We start from the raw sequence: 24,004 nt of genomic DNA, 5'->3' as shown, positions 1-24,004 counted from the left end.
ACTGCTTTAAAATAATTAGGTATCTCAACAATTGTGAACCGTTTCACAACAATTAATCATATATTTTTTTTTGGGGAAATGTAAGTGTTATATTATAAGCCCAACCAAACAATTTGTCACTAGAGATATGCATCCCTAGTCTGTTACATACTTTGTTCTAGCCGAGTTACCCAGGCATGAACCCTCCAATCCCTATGCTCTAGTCTACGACTCTTCAACTGCATACTAAAAGACCCCTTCACCTGCTTTATAATAACAGCAGGGAGAGGTAACACATGTTCAATTCGACATCTATTTCTAGCAAACCAGATTCCATACATAAGACTTGCTATACCGGCTGCAATACACTGCTTCATGAATAAGGATCTGCACCTGTATTCTATCCACCACTGAATAACTCCCTGATCAGGAATGAAGCAGTCAAGCCATGCTGCCAGAAGCTGCTTGCATTTCTGACTATAAGGGCAAATGAAAAACAAATGATCAATGGACTCCTCTGCATTACCACACAAGAAACAACAGTTAACCTGTATGATGTGCATCCTGAAGAGCCTATCTTGGGTGAGTAATCTATTCTGAGCAATCAGCCACACATGAAAAGAATGTTTTGGAAGCAACATTCTATTCTAAATCCATGGAAACCAGGGAACATCATCTACCTCATCAGCCAACCAGGTGTATCCCATCTGAGTAGAGTAGTCCTGATCAAGATCTCTCCAAGTAGCATCAAAGAGTAGAGGTTTGAGTCTATTCTTGACCTGACAAATACGCTTCCAGGCCCAACTGGAACAACAAGAAGGCTCATAATCCTTCCAGATTCTGTCCTTGATATAAATGGCATGCACTCACCTAACCCATAAATGGGCAGCCTTCTTTTCCACCCACCAAACATACTTAGCAATAAGAGCTAGGTTCCAGGTGTGCAAATTTTTGAAGCCAAGACCCCCTTTCCTTCTGGGTTGACAGATTTGTTTCCAAGACACCAGGTTAGGTCTCTCACAGCTATTTTTCCCATACCACAAGAACGCTCTGCAAATTGATTCAATTTTCTTCATCACAGTCTTTGGAATAATGAACACCCTTGCCCAATAGCTATGTAAAGTACTGAGAACTGAAGAGATAAGGACTACTCTCCCAGCATAGGAGAGTTTCCTAGCCCCTAATCTTTGTATCCTCTTCGTTACCCTATCCACCAGACACTGGCAGTCCAAAACTCCCAACCTCTTATGTATAATTTTTACCCCCAAATACTTAAAAGGAATGACAGCCTTTCTCATACCTGAAGCATTCTCAATAGCCTGCACCACACTATCAGTAACCCCATTGCAATAAAAATTGGACTTATCCTTATTCATTTGAAGACCAGAGGCAAGAGAAAAGGTGCTAAAGGCGCTAAGCATTAATGTAACAGACTCCAGGTACCCCCTGCTAAACATTAGCAGGTCATCAGCAAAGCACAAATGGTTCATGCTAAGTCTAGCACACAAAGGATGAAATTTGAAGCCATGACATTTAGGAATGGCTCCAAGCAACCTACTCAAATACTCCAAGCAAATCGTAAAAAGAAAGTGGGATAATGGGTCCCCTTGCCTTAATCCTCTTTTGCCCTTGAAAAACCCAAATATTTCACCATTCAGGGACAGAGAATAGGAGGGAGAGGACACACACTACATAAGAAGCTTAATGGTAATGTCAGGGAACTTAAGATACCTTAACATTTCATTCAAATAACTCCATTCAATGGAGTCATACGCTTTTTGGAGATCAATCTTCATCATGAGCCTAGGAGAACATTTATTCCTTTTGTACAGCTTAATGAGGTCTTGGCAAATTAAAATATTACCCACTATGTCTCTGCCAGCAATAAATGCACTCTGAGAAGGGTGGATAATATCAGGGAGAATGCTACTAAGTCTGAAACACACTACTTTAACCATACATTTATAAACTGTGTTGCAGCAGGCAATTGGCCTGAACTGCGTGACAGTATCAGGCACATCCACTTTGGGTAACAGAGTAAGTATAGTATTGTTGGCTTCCTTCAAAATATTTCCAGTACTTATCATATTCCTTACAGCAGCACATATATCCTTGCCTACTATAGCCCAAGAGTCTTTAAAAAATTGACTACTATAGCCATCAGGCCCTGGAGCTTTAGTGCCAGGTATTGAGAACATGGCCTGCTTGATCTCATCATCCGTGACAACTTGAGTGAGTAAATTCTGGTGCTCAGCAGTCAGGCAATTACCAGATTGTACAATCCCCTTATGCACAGGATGCACCCCTTTGGATGAGCCCAATAGACCACAATAATTGAGGTTTAGAGCATAAAACCCCATCCTTATCTTTAATTTGATACACTCGATTATGTGCCCTCCTTCTTTTAATACTTGCATGAAAAAATGAGGTATTATCATCACCATTTTTTGCCCAATCCTCTTTAGCTTTCTGAGCCAGGAAAGAATCCCTAGCTTTCTTTAATTGTATAAGTTCCTGGGCACATTCCTTCTCAGCATTGCAGAAGTCAGGATTCAAAGGATTGCTCATCACCTGTTCTTGGAAGTACTTAAGAGACAGTTCAGCAACATGGGTTAGGTTTTCAATATCACTTAACTGTTCCCTGTCCAGCTCTTTCAACTTCTGCTTTAGTCCTTTCAATTTCTTAACAATCCTAAACATTGGGGGTACCCTGAACCTCAACATGCCACCCAGATTGGACCACAGTAAGGTAGTTAGGAGCAAGGGACCACATGTTGTAATACTTGAATGAAGGTTTTTTCCTCACATAAGTATCAGCCATGGTGATGATACACGGGCAATGGTCAAACAGACCTTCAGGAAGAAAATGAGCAACTGACTCAGGAAAGGAGAGGAGCCAATCATCATTCACTATAACCCTGTCCAGCCTGCTGTACACCCTTGTAGCCGCCTCATGTTTATTGTTCCATGTGTAATAAGACCCTTTCATTTTAAGTTCAAACAAATTACAGTCAGACATCATATTCCTCATAGGAGCCATCTCAGCCCAAGTAACCTCAGTCCCTCCAATTCTCTCATCCACAGCCACAATACTGTTAAAGTCCCCACAAACTGTCCAAGAGCCATCACATTGCAGAGCATAACTCCGGAGTTTCTCCCAGAGACTTTCCCTCTCCTGCAACTTATTGAAGCCATAAACCATAGTGACCCAGAAGTACACCTTCTTCATTTTATCAAAAATCCTAGAGTGTATGCACTGAGCAGTAATGTCCAGCACATCCACCTGATAAAGCTTAGGATCCCACAGCAACCATACTCTTATTAGGATAAGATTCTTGAGAGGTTCAGCATGACTAACTCCAAGAAGGGGAACCTTCCAATGACGTCTGGGATGCAGTTGAGTAAGTCTCAGTCACCCACGACGCCTGAAGGGGTTGAACGCATGAGTCGTATTCCTTATGCATCTGCAATAGGATTGATCATGTATGCCATGATATGCACACGTCCAGACGTGGCATATGCATAGAGTATGACAAGTCGGTACCAAAAGAATCCAGGTACCTACGAAGGACTATGGATTGGGTATTGACTTATGGAGGAGATACTAAGCTATGCGCAACCGGTTACGCAGATGCTAACTTCCAAACAGATCTTAGTCCGGGTTCGTCTTCACTCTTAGTGTGTTGTAGCAGATTCTACTACTGAATCGTTGAATTATGATAAGCATGTAGGACACGTTATTTCCATGGGAATTAAACGTGTTCCTGAGTTATGGTACTTGATTATGAATTTGATACATTATCGTTTTCATATACTATTTATAACTTCATCGTTTAATATATATAATATTTTGTTTTTCATGTGGATTGTACTGACAACATTGAACGCCACAAAGTGAACTGAATTACTTTATATTTGTTTTGGTCCGTAATCGCCAATGTGAGCTGATAACTCCGGCTATTATATTGTGCAGACGATTGATGGTGGGTTCAACGAGCCATAAGTCAAACGGTTGACTGATCGATCACAGATACGAGATTATGACGATACATCGTAGGACAATTTTTATTTGTGACAACGTAATGGAGTCCTAAATATTTTATAACATTCGGTGCCAGGTCGTGGATAGGACATCTATTGTGTACTTAGAGTCGATTCTTTTGACTATCAACTGTCTCTTGAGATTAAGGCAGTCTTTGGGTGACTTTGGTTTCTTTCTCACGGTCTCACCGTGAATCAGGGCTAAGTAGATTTTTTCTGGGTCATTTCATACTGTGCTTACGTCTGCAAGATTTGAGTTGAGGAAAATATCCATCCCTTATCAGGTATAGTTATTTCTCTGGGCCACTCGAGGAGTTGTAACTGAAATGCATGGCCATGCTCGAATGATGATTCATTTATCAGTTAAGTTACTCTCTAGTCGGGAAAACCACTCTTGATACTGATCGCTTGTAAAATACGACCTTTGTGAATTCGGATTTGCAAATTGTTTTACATTGAGTGGGAGAAATTTTAAAGGATATGAGAATCGGTTATCGCACATACACTTGTGAGGACAAGTGGGAGTTTGTTGGAGCTTGTGTCCTCCACAAATTAGTGTGATAATGTTTGTAAATCTCTTACAAGTTCACAAGGGTATACTTCGTATATTTAATCAGTTGATTAACGTTTACCTAATAACGGTTGGCTTGCTAGAAAGTTTGACGTTATTATCATACAGATGGTGGTGATCAACTGGTCCCTAAAGGTCACACCTATAGGACGTATTTGAGAAATGTGGTTATAGAAATATAAAAACATTGATGCCCAAAATGACTAAAAAGTTAGTCAATGTGTTGATGAGATAATTATTTAATGAAAATTAAATAATATTAAGTTGAGACGAATTAACTGTAAATTCGTAAAATAAATATAATAAGTTATATTTAATTAAATATATATAAGGTTAGTTTGGACGAATTAATCTGTTAATTCGTAGTTAAATATAATCAGTTTTATTTAATATCAACAAGTTGAATGTGTCATAGTGGTAATACTGAGGGTACACAAGCCAATAGGTCATGGGTTCGATCCTCACTAGATGACAATTTAACACACTTTATATATTTTTGGAAAGACCAAAAATAAGGAAATTTAATTCCTTATTCCGGTTCACATTGGCCGAAAATTAGGAGATATATATCTTTCCTAATTAACTTGGTATTTCGGTCTGTAGAAAAGAAAGGTAGAGAATTATTTTCTACCCTAATGCTTTTTCTGACCTAGCCTCTCTTTCTCTCATCACAAGAACACAAAGACAATTAAATTTTACAGAAAATTTTAGATTGATTTCTAGCATAATCAAAGGCCATATCTCAGATCGTCTTGGGTGCAACTAATAGGTGATTACCTACTTTGGTATTGTTCTTAGGCCATATTTGCTAGGACCGAAGGTTAATTCTAAATCTTTTTACTTATGTTTATGTATTTTATTTTATGACCTTAGATCATCTTTATTAAATCGTTATAATCCTTCTACTTTAAGGGAAATATACAGATTTATTTCCCACATGTTGTTGTTTGTTGTCGTTTGTTGTTGTTTGTTGTTGTTTGAGACGATCTTGTTGATAAATGAATGAATGGAGTAAGATGAGTATGCTTATGTTTAATTTATGTTACCCATTTGTATATTATTGTTTGGAACAAATTTGGATGAGGAATTATGTGTTGTGACAAGTCCGTGTTTTGGCTGGAACGCGTCAGTACCGGACCGAGACGATTTCCAATGTTTCCAAAAATATGACAGATTGAACGGCATCGAAAAATTAGGTGGTTTAGCCACTTGAATCACTCAATTCGGAGTCCGTATGAGTAAATGGCGTCGTTTTATCGATTAAAAATTTATAGAAAAATTTACCCTTGTGTGAGACGGTTATTTATGCTATTTTATTATGCGAGAATTTTGTGGAATTAGTTATTTTGTAAGTTGGAATGTTTTCTTTATGTTGATAGTGTTCACATGATAGAAATTGGAATATTGCATGAGAATGACATTGTAATGAATGTTGTGATTTGGGCCAAAATGGGCCAAGACTCTGAGCTGGGCCAGTTTGAACGAATGAGTTTGGTCAAACAAGGTTTAAACCGGTCAGCCTCGATTTGACCAATGACCCGTCGCGGGACTCGGGTCGAGGGTTTGTCTTTGAGGTGAGATTGGTTGTTATTGGATGTTTTATGTTGATGCCTTGATATTTGTGATTATCATTTCACATGTTGGTTGTTGGATGCTTTGGATGCCTTATACTTGAGTTTTGGTTGCCTCTTTGCCATTTTAGCTTGTTCTCATGGATTATGGTACTGTTGGTTAGCTGGAATTTGAATTATTATTGATATTGGAGATATTGTTGGATTGTCAGCTGAATATGCTCTTGCGTAGCCTTTCATATGCTAGGGTGTGTATGATCATTTGTGTGTGCAAATTTGGACTCTGCCCCTCTTATGGTTAATTGGGTGTCCTACTTGTCTTGTGTGGCATGGGCTAAAGTATTCAAGGTGGGACTAGGTCTTAGGTGAGTATTTCGGCCTTCTTCATAGATAGGCCATTATAGTCTTTGACGAGTGTATGTTTGTGGCTTAATAGCCTTTGCGTCTTAGCTTGGTGGGTTTATATCCAAGTTAGGGCATAACCTCCTGGCTTACTCTTAGAAGTATGTGGTTAGCTTAAGTATTAGCCAACCCTTTGGTGGACTCCTTAGGGGTATTCATGTGTTGTTATCATAGGTCTTGGATGCGGTAGTTTTCCACATGTCGCTAGGTCTGCGCAGGTTTAGGACTAGGGTGTTTACCTTACCTCGTGGTATAGACTCGAGTTACAGAGTGACTATTGACCGTCCTAAGAACTTATGCCTGTCTCTAGATATATTGTCCTTTCTTGTTTGATGATTCTATGAATCATAGAAGGTGAGATGCAAGCCGGCTATGGTTGATACAGTTTGGATTCCTGGATGTTATGTGATTCACATGATAGTGTAGTATGAGTCGGTCTAGTATTCACATGCTAGGACTATGTGTTGTTATATTGTTGTTTACATGATAAGCACGATTGTCTAGCATCTATATGATAAGGCTATGTGTTATTCATATTCATATTCTTATGTTTACATGTTATATTAATTATGACATTTCGTGGCTGGGAGAACTCGGAGTTACTCCCCACTGACTGTGGCTTTCGTATTTGTATAAAATGCGATTGACAGGTAGGTGATGCATATATGGGGTACATGGACGAGCTAGCGAGCAAAGTAACCTTGGGACCTAGATTGGCTTTATTTTATTGTGACCCTTAAACACTTTTTATGTCATATACTTTTTAGGGACATATGTCTTCCTTTTTCATATTTGGGTTGTATAACTTTGTTTCGCGACTTTAGCGATGTTTTATTTATGAGATTTATTTTTGACCTTGCATGTTTGACACCTTACCATTTGGATATTTTTATAACAGGTTCAGGTTTTAAAAATTACAGGTTTTTCCCCAAATGAACCAATTACAAACATATCCATGCAGTTTTTATCTAGAATTATGTGTTTAGTTTTCCACAATGAATGAGGGTGTCACATCAATCGTCACAGATATACTCCAAACTCCATCACCAATTCCACAATATTGACTACACACTAAAGTGTGTAGCCCTGCCAGAGTGCCCATCGCAACAGGTCACTCCACGCCGCCAGTGGGGGACCGCAACCGTTCCCACCTAATCCCCGCTCATCTCCGTCGAGCAATAAACCCAAATCCATTAATGTGTTCATCCCTTCTGTGGCGGGTTCCACAGAAGGGGAATAATGGACGTGAAGCCACTCCCGCAAGTGACTCCACTCAGCCAGGGACGCTCCCCGAAAAACACAGACAGATACAAAAAATCACAACTACTAAACAACAATCAAAACCAACAACCGTCGCAATACTCGTATGATAACAATCAACAAACACAAATCACCACCAACACATTATGGGACTAATACTGAGTAGGAAAACCCTACCTGGAACACAATCATTATTCAGACGATCTAGCAGCTGTCTCAAAATCTTTCTTCTATGAACCCTCCTTCTATACACATAATTATACAATCACAATCTAACATCAACAAAACATAGAAAACCCCAAACCCCAAAATTAGGGTTTAACCAACTTTAACAAAACAGTATAAAAATTATATGTAAAGCTTACCCTCGACACAAGGATCACAACGGTGTAAAGAACGATGAAATCTGACACCTCTAGCTCCGGGATTTGCTAATGATGCGATGACAGACAAACTACGTAACTCTTTTTCTCCTCACTTAGGTTTTAGAATAGATAAAAGAAACTAAGAATTGTGATGGACAACCTTCTATACTTATCTCGCATCATTAACAAAACCCGACAAAACATTACCCGCAAACCGAGCCACTTGATCGAGTAACTGACGTACTCGATCGAGTACCAAGGCTACTCGATCGAGAACCCTAGAGGTCAGAAACTATTTTAAAAAAATGCAAAACACTCCTACTCGACAGAGTAAGGCCCACTCGATAGAGTACCCAGAGGCTCATAAAACCGTAGTATTACAGTCTTCACTCCTTAAAAAGAACTTCGTCTCCGAAGTTCAACCCATACATAAAAACAAACATACTAACTCGACCAAGACACAACAACATAGCTAGGAACTCAATCGAAAACCCAACCTATAAAACATGAACTCTCAACACCCACTCCACCAACTATGTTTACTTCCACAACATGACTCACGATATCGTATCTACCACATATATATCTCTCACGACACCTACTCCATACATAACCAACTACTGTCCACCAACGCTGCTAGCTCCGTAACAGATCATCCACTAGAAAATCCAATATCAAGATACTCATAAATATCAAACGGAATATTACATTCTACCACCCTTAAAAGGAACTTCGTCCTCGAAGTTTACTCACACTCATAACATCACCATCCAACTCTCAACACTATCGAACTCATAAACACCATCATCCAACTCTCAACACTATTGATATATTCTCCCATTCCTAAACATCGAACTACTTCAAGCACGACCATGACCTTTTTAACAAAAACAACCATAACACAAATCCATCATATATTCTCCATTAAGACTCAAACTTCCAAATCTGCTGCAACTCCTACAACCATCAAACTCTCCTTGCCGCATCCTACTGCTCTTAAGATAAATGTTACGTCCTCGTAACTTACTAATATCAGATCCTTGGCTATATCCTCTCATTATCTTCATCACCACCACATGTCAAAGATAACCGCCTATACCCTCACACTTATAACCATTCCTAATTCCAAGGCTCTCTTACTTAAACAGTTCTCATACCTCAACTCATTCTGCATGCCATCTAGCCAATACCACAAAATCCTGATCATAAGAGACACTCTAACTCTTCCACATGTCAAAGATAACCGCCTATACCTCACTCTAACTCTTCCACATTACCGCAATACGATATACCTCTCTATATAAACTATATAAAACTCCTATCACCAAAATCATAACTCACGATCCACATCTGTTACGTACACTCACACTAGATCCTCAAGTTCCTTTCTTCCGTGACCGCAAAACTCATACATAACTTAACATGTCACTAATTCCAAACACCCTACACTCACTGTCCCAAAAATCTGATTATGAACCCTCTGCAGCGTCCATATCAGTACAACACATGTTCCACAAATCACTTGCCATGTCTATGTGCACCAATGCCTCATCTACAACAAGATCACATGTACTGTAACAACTTCTCACAACTGTGTCCCATCAACAGAATATCACTATACCACGACAACGACGAAAACATACACAACTCTAATTCATATCATACTTTACCCTCATTCCCAAACTTAAACTGGTAAGAACCATCAATAAACAAAGCAACTGTCTATCTGTACAAATTGAAACTCACATAAAACAACATCAAACAAAACAACAATCTATGTATGACTGGTATGTACTTTCGAAACTCGAATCATAATCATCCCGCCTACTCCACCACAACCGGTGTTACCGGTGACGGCATCGCAACACCGTCACCAACAGCCACACCGCAGTGCGAAAATATCCGCATCACAACACTAAGTACAGTGCCCGAATCACCGCCCGAAGCACAACAACCACGTCGATAGACATCACAACTACATACAATTCCCATAAACACTGACTCAGAATAACTTCTCAGACAAGAAAAACTTACTCAAATCCACTTACTAAATCACAACGTAACATATTATATGAATTAAATAGAAAATAACGTCATGAATATCATCCCCTTACCATATCACAGATTAACATGTATCATGAATACATACAAGTATAACCAGTCATGCTAGATCACTCAAATTATTACCTTTTTAATCATAATTCCACTAGGTTACCCTACATTCAGATAACAGCTTTATAACTATCACACCATACCACTTCCCGTGAGGTCAGAACCCCACATAAACATTTATACACATTATAGACACGTAATCACATCTAATTAGTTAATCCTGATCACGTAAGTTACCACCTGATAAAAGTTACCTCTCACCCGAGCTTAACTCGTATACCCCTCATAACATATTCTCCCATTCGCATATCTATGACCCGCTGCCAATTGTAACCATACCATTAATACTCAACTACTAACAACCGCCTCATATAACCACATCTTATACTCTCTCACAACCATACATATCAATCTGGTCTCTATAAAATCAACCTCTTTAGAATTGCTACCTTTCTAATATACCATCACCCTTAACCACTAGTCACAAACCATAACATTACCACTGCCCGGACATCAAACCTCTTACACTCATCTCTAAACATCCCGATTTCTTTCCTATCTTTGGTTAACATCCCAAATAACGAACATCAAATCCATCAACAAAATTACCTCAACATTCTTCCCAATACTATCCTTAATTGTATCATCATCTAACTCTCCACCAAAAATCTCGTATCGTGCAAATACTCCACCAACTTCATACTTCCTTAATTCCTCGAAACTCATGATTAATCATGTTGTCCTGAAATTTCTGTATAACCATTAACTTACTTACTCTTGATAGTATCATACATTTCGACGATTCCTTACTTTTATGTCACATAACTCCGGTGAACATTTTTCTCAGCTTACTTTTATCCTTCTTTTCCCTTTATACTCAACAATACCATTTAATAGCTCAACTCCTTATTACTTCTATCTAACCCTTTAGTGCTCCAATTACCTTCTCATCGCTCCAAAACTCAAATCCAATTATTTCATATCGATATCATCTCACTCTTTCTTACCATGGATCTTCTCTTATTATGTTATCACTCACACTTGCCTCTAATCTATCCATAAAATCAACGTTCACTGTTCAAACAATTGCATCTCCTTTGTACATCTCTAGAAATCAAAATTCCTTTCATACCGTTAATTGCCCAAGGAAATCCCACAGTAGTTTCACCTCTTAATAAACCAAATCTCCCAAACTCACTCACTGTCTACAAATCCACCTCGCGATATGTCTCCACAAAGTTCACTATATACCACTCTTCTCAACCCCTTTAAAATAAACTTTCACTATGTATATTCTTAACCCACACGACTCCTAACCATCTCCCTCCATAATTCTTCACACATCTCAAGTTGCCACTATCCACATCCTTACTCTCAATCCTTTCATTCTCACGTTCCTTAGACTCACATCACCCCTTGCCCATATTCACTTACTTTTACGTTACTCAACACACAATCATATCACTCATCTCAGAAAACATGCTCTATGTCTCAATTAAGCCATAACGATCTTCCTTTTCTTTTTCCACTATCTATCGCAACCACATATAACTCATGTCCTCCCACCGAATTCATACTCACCACAGGTGCCACTCACTACACCACAAGATTGGGTAACTTACGCGTCAAGACCAACATACGTGGAAAACAATGCATAAAGAAGCAAAATAACACCTTTGAATTAAACATAATATGCAACAAAGTTAAAAGATAAGCATATGACCCAAAATAGGGGTCACTAGATCGAGTACAGGCCACTCGATCGAGTAAATGACTTACTCGATCGAGTAGACGAAAGTCAGAGACACGTTTAACAAATTATCCGGGGCTACTCGATCGATTAAGGGGTACTTGATCGAGTACCAAGGTGCACTCGATCGAGTGTGGGCCACTCGATCGAGTACCTGCATTTCTCAGCACTGTCTAGTTTTCGTAAAACGGTCATAACTCACTCGTTTCTTGGTAGCTTTGGGCGTGTGATCTATCGTTAGAATCGTAAAAGAACAAACTATCACTCCAATTAGAATCACATTAAAATCATTTATACATCTCAAGTTATAATAGTTTAAAGACAACCTTTTTATAATCGAAAAACACAACTACTTGATTTTACTTCCAAACAACTTAAACGGCAACGGGGTAAACAAAAACAACCCAATACTCATAAAAACAGTAGTCCCAATCACATGTTACTATTTTCGAAAGCAAAGCAACAACATTCATCATGCACATAATTTATTTAACTTTCCAATCATGACTTACCCACATGCTTTTATTCTATCACTTTTCGTAAACAAAATCACAAATACATGACATGAAGTCCCCTATTCACATGTTACTAGCATAACAACATTATAAAATAACTTCCATTATATAACATGCTTAATCATAAATCATATTATCATACAACGATTATTCATCTTTTTCCACTAATTCATCCATCGTGCCACATATTTATCCACCATATTCGTTCAACATATTCACCCAACAGATGTTCAATTCACACTCCCAACTTTCTATACTCTTACTCAAAACGACTATAACAACATATATACTTACGCATCGCTTTATATATATATAAACAAAACACTTTTCCTTTCATAATTATAACATGCCAAATTATATGTATCAATCATTATACTTTCACGCTTTACAATCAACCAACATACAATTCACGTCATCATCATCTTTCCACTCAGATCTCCCATCCTTCACATGCATGCATCCATCGATTCATACAACATACTACTATATAGATACACAAAGCACACAATAATCACATAACGATCCCGACACATATCCCATGGTGACCGGTTCAAAATTGTAGGGCGAGTTCGCAACTTTAGGACGTCTCCCAAGTCTTTGCATTAGCTCCTACAACTTCTACCCCAGGTTCATTTTATTTGACTCCCTATGTTCATTGGATTCATTGGTTACAGGTCTCAGGATCATCGCTCTGATACCATTTTGTAACACCCCCATACTCCAAGTGCCTTACCAGGGCCACTTAAGGCATGGAAGTGCTACCATCTCGGTTACCCGAGGCAATGATAATCAAATGACAATGAAGAAACATAATTTAAATAACAATATAGTTTAAAGTGATTACATGATCAAAACCAAAACAGTAAAACTGAATTAATAGATTCTCAGACCGTCTACTACTAAAACTATCAAAGCTATAAAACATCGTCTGACACAACGGAAGACTTCTAACTGCCACGTGATGACTCATCCCAGCTATCCCATATGCGTCATATCATACCTGCTCAATAACTGATCACCACCCCCAAATGGATCACCACAGTTTTTAAAACATTTAAACGGGGTCAGTACTAATCACACAATTTATATAATCCAACAACACAACAAACAACACAGCTTAATCGTCACAGATATACTCCGAACTCCATCACCAACTCCACAATACTGACTACACACTAAAGTGTGTAGCCCTGCCAGAGTTCCCATCGCAACAGGTCACTCCACGCCGCCAGTGGGGGACCGCAGCCGTTCCCACCTAATCCCCGCTCATCTCCGTCGAGCGATAAACCCAAATCCATTAATGTGCACATCCCTTCTGTGGCGGGTTCCACAGAAGGCGAATAATGGGTGTGAAGCCACTCCCGCAAGTGACTCCACTCAGCCAGGGACGCGCCCCGAAAAAGACAGACAGATACAAACAATCACAACTACTAAACAACAATCAAAACCAACAACCGTCGCAATACTCGTATGATAACAATCAACAAACACAAATCACCACCAACACATTATGGGACTAATACTGAGTAGGGAAACCTTACCTGGAACGCAATCACTATTCAGACGATCTAGCAGCTGTCTCAAAATCTTTCTTCTATGAACCCTCCTCCTATACACATAATCAAACAATCACAATTTAACATCAACAAAACATAGAAAACCCCAAACCCCAAAATTAGGGTTTAACCAACTTTAACAAAAACAGTATAAAAATTATATGTAAAGCTTACCCTCGACACAAGGATCACAACGGTGTAAAGAACGATGAAATCCGACACCTCTAGCTCCGGGATTTGCTAATGATGCGATGACAGACAAACTACGTAACTCTTTTTCTCCTCACTTAGGTTTTAGAATAGATAAAAAAAACTAATAAAAGTGACGGACAACCTTTTATACTTATCTCGCATCATTAACAAAACCCGACAAAACATTACCCGCAAACCGAGCCACTCGATCGAGTAACTGACGTACTCGATCGAGTGCCGCCTACTTGATCGAGTACCAAGGCTACTCGATCGAGTACCCTACAGGTCAGAAACTATTTAAAAAAAATGCAAAACACCCCTACTCGACAGAGTAAGGCCCACTCGATAGAGTACCCAGAGGCTCATAAAACCGTAGTATTACAATCTAACCCACATCTCTCGCAGGACAACTCTTGTTGAACCATGTGAACCGTCTCTTACTTATTACCCAAAGACTGAGTAGTCTTCAACTCGGCTATTTGAGCCGTTAAAGCCTCCAGGTGTGCCGCAATAGCATTATCTAAACCACTTCCTCTCTTACTTCCTCTGAGATTACCATACTCAGCAGTGTGAGTAGCTATCTGATCAATCAACTTCCAAGCATTACCGTCATTAGTATTATCCTGGAATCTCCCATTAGCAGCTGAATCAAGCAAAGCCTTATGATTGTCATACAACCCGTTGTAAAACTGGTTGCAAAGGAACCAAATCTCGAAGCCATGGTGGGGGAGGGATCGAATGAGCCGTTTGAAGCGAACCCAAGCTTCATTCAAATCTTCGGTGGGACGTTCCTTAAAACTTCTAATTTGACTTCTAAGAGCATTAGTCTTCTGCGGTAGAAAATACCTCTTGTAGAATGCAAGAGCTAGTGAAGTCTAGTTAGTGATTGCGTCGGTCTCCATATCAAAGTCACGTAGCCACTCAGCTGCATCATCTCTCAAAGATAAAGGAAATAAAGTCTGTTTCACTTGATCTTGAGTCACCCCAGCTGTCAAAGGAATAGAACAGCAATATGTAACAAATTTCTCCATGTGCTTGGTGGGATCCTCTCATGCTTTTCCTCCAAATAGATTTCTCTCAACTAGGCTTATGTAAGAAGGCTTGATCTCAAAAGTCCCTTTATCAGTGGTAGGGAGCTTGAAGCCTTTAGGAATAGAAGCAACTGTGGGTTCGGAGTGACTTTCCAAGGTCGGCATCTTTGATGTTGTAGGAGTAATTGGTGCAGAAATAAGAGTGTCCTCTTCAAAGGACAAATCTTCTGCGAAAGTATACCGTTCGTAGTCAAGTGTACTCAAGTCTTCCACCTGACTTACTTCTCTTTGAAATTTTCGTCTGTACCGAAAAGTCTTCTCTGACTCGGGATCAAAAGGTATAATCTCTAACCTGTTAGACCTGGGCATACACGAAAACAACAAGAAAAGATCAAACTGTCTCAAGGAACTGATGCTTCCTGAGACAAAAGATAAAAATAAACAAAAACAAACAGAAAAATTGTTGCCTCCCCGGCAACGGCGCCAAATTTGATAAGGCTAAAGTCATATCACCTAAATCAAAGTAATCCTATTATACTACTAACAAATAGCTAGCAGTAAGTAGGGTATCGTATTCACATGGAGGCGAGGTAATTAATCTAGTTTGTTTATATTTAGATCGTCTTAAAGTAACCAATTTTATAGGGGTTTTGATTGTTTGTTTGCTAACAACTAATTTCAGAAAGAGTAAAGACTGTAAACAATAATATTAAGAAGTCTAGGGTTTAGGTTCACTAGGTAGTTATTCGGGGGTGAGACTCAACTTATTGATAGAGCTAATTATGTTATCTAAGGTTATATGATCAGTCGATTTAATATTCCTTTATATCTAATTTAACATGCAATCGCTATCATTAAATTCTCTCTATTCAGTTATCGCAGCCTATATTGATTCTAACCTGGTCAGTGAAAATCTCAATTCGCTATACTAGTCAATTAACCCAGGCCAGTAATTAACTAACTAGATGAAGAACAATAAACTGAACAACAATGAATAAGCAATTTTGACTATCAATTCATTAATTAATTCCGCCTTCTAACAACCTAGATCCCTATTCACCCTAGATAAGAGAATTAGCTACTCATATTAAAGGGAAGAACATCAACAATAATTGATGAAGACATAATTAAAGAAAATAAATAAGAACAAGGAAATAATAGCATGAACTAAATTAATAATTAATGAGGAAAGATTAATTACCTTAACGAATAATGAAGAACGGAATTTGGATCCAAAAGTAAGAACAATAATCTAAACTAAAAGTATTTTCAGAGTTTTTCTAGGGTAGCAATACGAAACTAAGTAAAATAAAGCGTTAAAATAAACTAGGGCACGGTTTAGGTATTTATAATAAAACATAACTGACTTAGGGAAATTTTTCGGAAAATACTGGAAACTAGAGGATCCTTGATCGAGTGTGTCCGTACTCGATCGAGTACATAGTCTCCTCGATCGAGCCCAAGGGTAGTTGATCGAGGAACCAACTTATTTCAGCCCTTTTCTTCATGTTGTCTTCTTAACTTCTCTTCCTTTATTCTTATGGATTCCCGTCCCATACTTCTTGTATTCCTTCATGCCTACTCCGCGATGCCCATTTCATTCCTTTGCTCCTCAAATGCATCATTCCTGCATTAAACATCAAATAGCGGAAGTATCAACGTTCTAACATAAAAGGCATGTAAATAATATAAATTAGCACGAAAACCGTATCAAAAGTAATTAAGGGGAGGCATAAATATGCATATACTTATGACTCATCAATGTACCGATACAAGTTCAAACAGATCCAAATCCAGTTTCAAGACTCTCAAATATTCAAAGAGAAAAATTATGATCTCAAATAGATACAACTCCAGTGTCAAAAGACTCAAAAATTCACGAGTAAATAAAAATTCCAGTTAAATTTGCAATCAAATCCAATGTCAAAAGTCTCAAAAATTCACAAGACAAAAAAAATCCAGCCAAAGTTGCAATTTAATCAAGTGTCAAAAGTCTCAAAAATTCACAAGACAAAAAAATTCCAGTAAAAAAGACAAAAAAAAACCTCAGTCAAGGATGCGATTAAAAATTACAGAGTGTCGTATTCCTTTTGTCAGACGAGTCAGTCCACAGTTACATTGTCTTCATTCCTCTTGGGATGATCCTTTCATTCATTTAGGTGAGTGAGAGAGGCACATAGGTCTCCAATGTCTTCTAACGCCATATAACCTTCTATTCCACTCTATCTATCACCGTCGTTTAGCATATAAGAATTCGGGGGATATACACTAAACTTATACGGTCACAAAAGTATTTTGTTTCTATGGTATTAGTTTTGCTTAATTAGTAGAGCTTGTTACTTTAAAAGAGGGCAAAACTAGTTAAAATATAACTCAAATTAACAAGTCAAATAAAAATTATACACATTCTCCACACCACAGAATTGTGAGTTACTTTCAGAGTAATATTATCCAGTCTTTCTACTTGGATCACATTTGGGTCAGACTCCATCTTTTTCAAAGTCTTTTCAGAAAAAAATCTCATTTCAAATGTTTTCAAAAAAAAAACATAACATTTGCCTTTATCACATGTATCATAATAGCTAGGATATGCATTTGCATTTTAGGTGTCATATATTTGTCACTAACTACTCCAGTTTTGTCACTAACTATCCCAGTCGACTACTTTGTCATTCATCTTCCAAATTCATCCAAAGTGGGGGTTTCTCATAAAGTCCCATCTTCTTGTAAAATAAAATTTTGTCATTTCAAAGCCAATCAAAAATTTTCAATCTGTCCTTTTTGTGAAATAAAATTTTGCAATTTTCAAATCCTTGGTCGGCAGGTCCTACATGCATTTGAGTTCTTAAAATAAAATTTTTTGAACTTGCCCTTTTGGCGAAATAAAATTTTGCAGATCCTAGTTTGTAGAATCAGATTTTACATTCTAATCCCTTTTCAAAATAAAATTTTGAATTCCTCGGTCGGCGGGCCTTGACACGTATTCGAGCTTGTGAAATCAAAATTTTCAGGTTCACACTTAAGTAAAACAAAGTTTTGCTTAACCAGATTCCAGACCAGCTAAACAAAGTTTAGTTATTCCAGACCAGCAAAACAAAATTTTGCCTTACCAGATTCCAGACCAGCTAAACAAAGTTTGGCTATTTCAAAACAAAGTTTTGTTTTACCAGATTCAAGACCGGCGAAACAAAGTTTTGTCATGCCAGTTTCCAGATAGGTAAAAAAAAGTTTTACCAGCTTCGTTCCAAATTGGTAAGACAAAGTTTTGCAAGCTCTATTCCAAGGCCAGCTAAACAAAGTTTAGCTAAGCCAGATTCCAACTGCTCTAGACAGGTAATATAAGAGGCTCAGGTACGTTTCTTATCCTTTATCCATCCCGACCGGACTACTTTGACCTTCGTCTTATCAGACTCGGACAAAGTGGAGGCTTCTGTAGACAACTCAAAGTTGTCTACTAGCCTTAAGGGTACCCGATGATGATGCTAAAACTAATGACTAAATGAAAATTGACAATGTTATAATTAACGACTCTTTACATTTATTTTCCCAAAACCACTTAAAATAGCCTACAACCACCCTTCGATTCCATTTAGTGCATTTCGAACCAAATAATTAATTGTAGAGCTTATCTATTGAAACTTGATTTGAGGTAAGTCTGATTGGCCAAAACCAATGACAACCAAAAGTATAGTACCGAGCGAATTAGGAATCTCAAATTTCTCGAGTCATACACGGACACATTTGATATTTGTGATAGCTTTTGTACAAGAATTTAATCAAGAAGCAAAAAAGAGGATAAAACAAACTTAGTGATGCATGTGCATGGAAAGTTGGAAACACACGGATGACAAGAGTAATAATAGGCATGCCAAAACAGAGAAGGACTCTTCTGGCCTTCCAACTATCCAACTATATCTTTTCAGAGCCCAAGTCTCATTCAAACTCCAATCTCTCAATACTATAAATACCTGACGCATACACGAGAATAATACGGAGGACAAAAATAGACTAAAGACGAGACATACATACACGGATACACATACAAGATCCATAAACTCTATACTCCCATACACCGTCTCAGATATATTATCCCAGTTTCAAATCACACATCCACATTAAATTGTCCCAAGTTTCCATATAAGCGCATAAGAGCCGATAATTTACGACAAAGTCGAAACTCATTCATAGTCAACATCCAAATAGGGGTGAGGGTGCCAATTCAAATAAGTTTTCTTCACTCTTTCTTTCTTATTTCTTTTATTTTCTTTATTTCTTTATTTATAGTATAATTCGTATAATTGTATATAAACTAAGCTCGTAACTTGTCCTTGTAAATAATTGTATAAAATTTGTTTATAACCTCCTTTTCTTTGTCTTTAATTCATCAAATATATAATATTACAAATAAATAGGAAAGGCCGTCTGTTTGATGGGCGGTCCAGGTGCCTAACACCTTCCCTGACCGTACCTTTTCCCCCGAATCCGCAATCTTTGGTTCAGACCGGAGTGACATATCAATCCCCATTCCAGGGATCAAAATGAGTCTTTTCCGTTTAACTTATTTTTGTATGTTTTTTTATAAAACCTACTGGCGACTCCTCCATATTATTTATTTCAAAATTGAGATTTTTTCAGGGATTTCACACTCCCTCACTTGCTCTCTTTGCAAAAATTGGTCAATTAAGTGAATGCAATGCAATTAACTTAAGTAAATGCAAGTTAAGGGTTAGAATATTTACAAATGGTAGTTTAGCGAGAACTCCACCAAACTCTCCTCCATTTAAAGCTTAAGCAATGGGGTAGAGCGAGGACGTTGTTGATGTTTTTCAACATCCCGCAGAAGTAGTCGAAAGCTTGTTCACATTCATAGTAGAAGTCTTGTGTAGACTTTGGTACATTGTCGCTTTCATTTACGCAAAACCCCGTGTCAAAGTGGCGATGACAAGGATTCAAATAGCCTTGGTCTTAGTATCATTGCATTCCCAATATAAGGGTTGTCAACCCTTCAAATTCATTGTCTCAAAGACCGCTAACTTCTTTTATCTCGCCTCCTTTGTTATAGGTATCATGACTAGGCGTAGTAATTTCTCTTTTCTTGTTACTTGAACCCTCAAGGTTCCCATTGTTACTTCTCACATGAAACAAGCTACTCAAACTCTCTTCCTTAGAATTAGGCATTTCCTTTAATTTCTCCTAGTGCTATCTCAATCTCGTCGACTTCTTGCTTCTAATTAGGCATTTTCTTTAATTTCTCCTAATAGGAATCTATTCCTTGATAGGGTCATGATATGGTGATTCCATCTCCTTGTCTTTGGTGTCCTCTTTGCTACATGGTTAACCACAAAGTATGGTTCATTTAGATGGGGAGCTTTCATAGCCTTATTGAGGTTAAATGTCACTTTCTCATCCCCCACTTCAAGGGTCAACATCCCATGTTTCACATCAATTACCGCTTCGGCGGTATGCAAGAAAGGTCTTCCAACAATGATCATATATTAGCATCCTTGGTCATTTCCACTATCACGAAATCTACCGGTATAAAAAACTTACCTACCCGTACGGGTACATCTTCTAACACTCCTAGCAGCTTTTTTGTAGAGCGATCCGCCTTTTGCAACGTCGTGATTGTACATTTAAATTCTCCCATACCTAGCCTTTCACATCTTGCATATGACATGACACTTACACTAGCTCCAAGATCACATAGGGCTCTCTTAATGGTTTGATCACCTATTGTGCATGGAATGGAAAAGCTCCCGGTATCCTCAAGCTTAGGTGGTGAGTTTCCTTGGATGATTGCACTACTCGTATCGGCAAAGGCCATAGTTTCCATTTTGCCAATGGATCTTTTCTTGGTGACAATATCTTTCATGTACTTAGCATATGCCGGTACATGTGTGATCAATTCCGTGAATGGTATATACACTTCCAAATTCTTCATAATTTCCGTGAACTTTTCAAGTTGTTTATCAAACTTTGGCTTTGCTTGTCTACTTGGGAAAAGCAACCTATCAATGATAGGCTCTTCTTCCGTGTTGTTTTCTTCATTTCTCTTCTTTAAAGATTCATTTGTAGTGGATTCCACTACTTTGTCATGTTTCTTCAAAGCTTCCTTTTCTCTCCTTTTCTCCAACACTCTCCCTTCTACCATTTCCTTACCCTTGCTCCTTGCCTTAACAATTTCTTCCTCAATCGTCATTGTTGGTCCCTCATAATTTGTGCCACTTTTCAAGTGAATGGCATGAACGGTTTCATGTTTATGAGGAGGATTACCTTGAGGAGGTAATTGCCCCTTTGACTTTAGCAACTTGATGAAACTAATTGGGTCATTTGAGTTTCTAACATCTTGTTGTGAGCTAAGATATTGTTGATGGCAATGTCTTTGTCTTGGAAATCTTTTTGCATTTGGTTGAAGAAATCTTGTTGATTCTTTTGCATTTGCAAAACCGCCTTTTGCATGTCAAAGGGTTGATCATTGGGTGGGAAGGATTGGTTTTGATTGTAGAGGGGTTGATGTGGTCATAAAAATTGCCCTTTTAACCCCTAATTGGACCTCATTTCGCATGCTCTCTTGCACTTATTAGGGTTATTTCGGGGTCTTTTGCTTCCTATTTGCTTTTTTATTTGGTTTTAGCTCGTTTGTAGAAAAGGAAGCAAAATGGGTGAAAATCATGCATAAACGGAGCATTTAGGAGCCTAATTGACGGTACTAATGACCAAGCATAAAGAGGAAGCGGAAACCAAAGACTCGTATCAAGTCTTGGAGGCAAATTAGACTAAGTTCCCCCTGATAGGGCTGTCATGTATCCAAATCAAAGATATATACCCAACGGGTCTAACCTAAGCTAGTGTATTCGGGGTCGAACGCAAGGAGACGCGAGTTTCTATAAAAGTTGTCATGGGTGAATTTTATCAAGGTCGATATGATTGATGTTTGGTTTGGTTTATTAAGATGAAAGCAGTGATGAAAATAAGATGTAAACAATAATGATAAAAGATCTAGAGGGAATGAGGTCACACATGCATATTTGCAAATATCAATGTCGAAATAGATGAACATAAAATCAATTGTTGTTTAGGTTATTAGCAATTTCCTCTCGGCCTATTACCAACCATAGAACGATTACTAATGAGCTCTCGCACAAATTAGATCGGACTATTAAAACATGCTTAGCCTAATTCTATTCTCGACTTTCGCTCTTAGGAAAAGAATAAAAAATTAATCAACAATTGTGATCAAGAATGGAAGATTAACATTACGAAACAAGCATGTGATATAAACAACAAATTGATATTAAAACTCCTAATCCAACATATAAAAAGTGCTAATCAAACATGGATTCCCCGCCCCTAGATTAATTAAAGTACTCAAACATGATGAAATGTAAACTATTGACAAATAAAGATGTAAACAAAAACATAATTATAATTATAGGATTGAAATGAGAAAATAATATAACGAGAAATAAAATAGAAAATAAGAAATTACCAAGTAAACAAGAACAAGGAAGCGGAGAAATTTAAGAACAGAACTTGAATAAAAATCGAATCCGAAATGTAAATAATTGAAACAAAGTACGTACATGATATTAAAATAATTTAGATTTTTATTATTCTAACCAAACAACAGAAAAAGACGGCAGAATGAAAAGATATCCCAAGTGCAGCCATTTATATAGAAAGCCACGAAGGAAGCTGAAGGGGTGCACGTTTCAGCACAACATTACCAACTGATTAGTGAAATACCATGTCGCTAAATATTAGAAGTAACTACTAAATTAACAATTTATAAGCCAAACTATACTCTAGATTACTCTAATTAATAAAGCAATATAGTGCAAGTAAGGGTCGATCCCAAAAGAAGGACTTTTAAACTAAAGACTTGAATTGTAACCTATTGAATACTCCCTTCAAGTTTGATCAATCTTCCCTATTTCTCTTTTGAGCTTATTTTCTTATCTTCTCCTTTTCTTTTTTGGTTATCTTTTATTCATTCTTTATTCATCATCTCTCCTAAAAAGTCAACAATTTCCCCTACTTTATTCATTATTCATTCTTTATTATTTTCTCTCTCAACAACCCATACTACTTTATCCATTTTTTTATTATTTTCCTTATTTTTGGTGCAAAAAGCAAAGGGGAGGATTGATCAAACTTGGAGGGAGTACTAATTAAGACTCTAACTACCAATTAATACCCTAATGACAATTTAAACTCAACAAAAGGAACTAATCACAAACAATGGGTATTAACAATGTTCAACTAGTAGGAAACATAGATGGAAAAGGCATTTGATTGGAAACAACATGAAAATGTGTAAAAATGGAGACTTTGCTATTGTGGCAATACAACAAACACTTAATAAGCACAAAGTAATAATGAGAAAGAACTTGGTATAATCTCTTCTTAGTCACCAACAAATGATAGAGCTTGACTCTTTTTACTCTCCTAAGGTTATCCACCCAATACTACAATATCAAGATATTAGCATACACAAATTAAATCATACATGTATCCTCTTCAAGTTTAGCCAACTATTCATTAAACCATGAAAGACAACTAAGCATGAGCATTAAGAACCTTTACCAAGATACTCAAGCTAGGATGAATTCTCATCAGATTAAATCATACAAATGAGAAAAAGACACAAACTTTCCTA

General features: G+C 37.7%; 1 protein-coding gene across 1 annotated transcript; it reads right to left on the bottom strand.

The window, feature by feature from the left end:
- Positions 1-143: 143 nt before the first annotated feature.
- On the bottom strand, positions 144-21,544 carry LOC141632485 (uncharacterized). The gene is made up of 7 exons (XM_074445030.1): positions 20,900-21,544; positions 2,763-3,262; positions 2,391-2,689; positions 1,711-2,284; positions 850-1,425; positions 660-783; positions 144-575 (listed from the first exon to the last, which is right to left on the bottom strand). The coding sequence occupies exons 1-7, from the start codon at positions 21,542-21,544 to the stop codon at positions 144-146; spliced, it is 3,150 nt and encodes a 1,049-aa protein (XP_074301131.1).
- Between the last annotated feature and the right edge of the window lie 2,460 nt (positions 21,545-24,004).

This window comes from Silene latifolia, chromosome Y (genome assembly GCF_048544455.1).
Source record: "Silene latifolia isolate original U9 population chromosome Y, ASM4854445v1, whole genome shotgun sequence".
NCBI lineage: Eukaryota > Viridiplantae > Streptophyta > Magnoliopsida > Caryophyllales > Caryophyllaceae > Silene > Silene latifolia.
The sequence above is the reverse complement of the archived record's forward strand: the minus strand, read 5'-3'. Positions and strand labels throughout refer to the sequence as shown.

Bases quoted from the DNA above. Each gene is read 5' to 3' on its own strand.
- LOC141632485 (XM_074445030.1), bottom strand. From the start codon at position 21,544: ATGACGATTGAGGAAGAAATTGTTAAGGCAAGGAGCAAGGGTAAGGAA. The intron at 3,263-20,899 runs GTAGGTAAGTTT...AAGCTTTATCAG, and splicing joins TAGAAGATGTACCCGTACGG to GTGGATGTGCTGGACATTAC. The intron at 2,690-2,762 runs GTATTACAACAT...GTTGAGGTTCAG, and splicing joins AGGAAAAAACCTTCATTCAA to GGTACCCCCAATGTTTAGGA.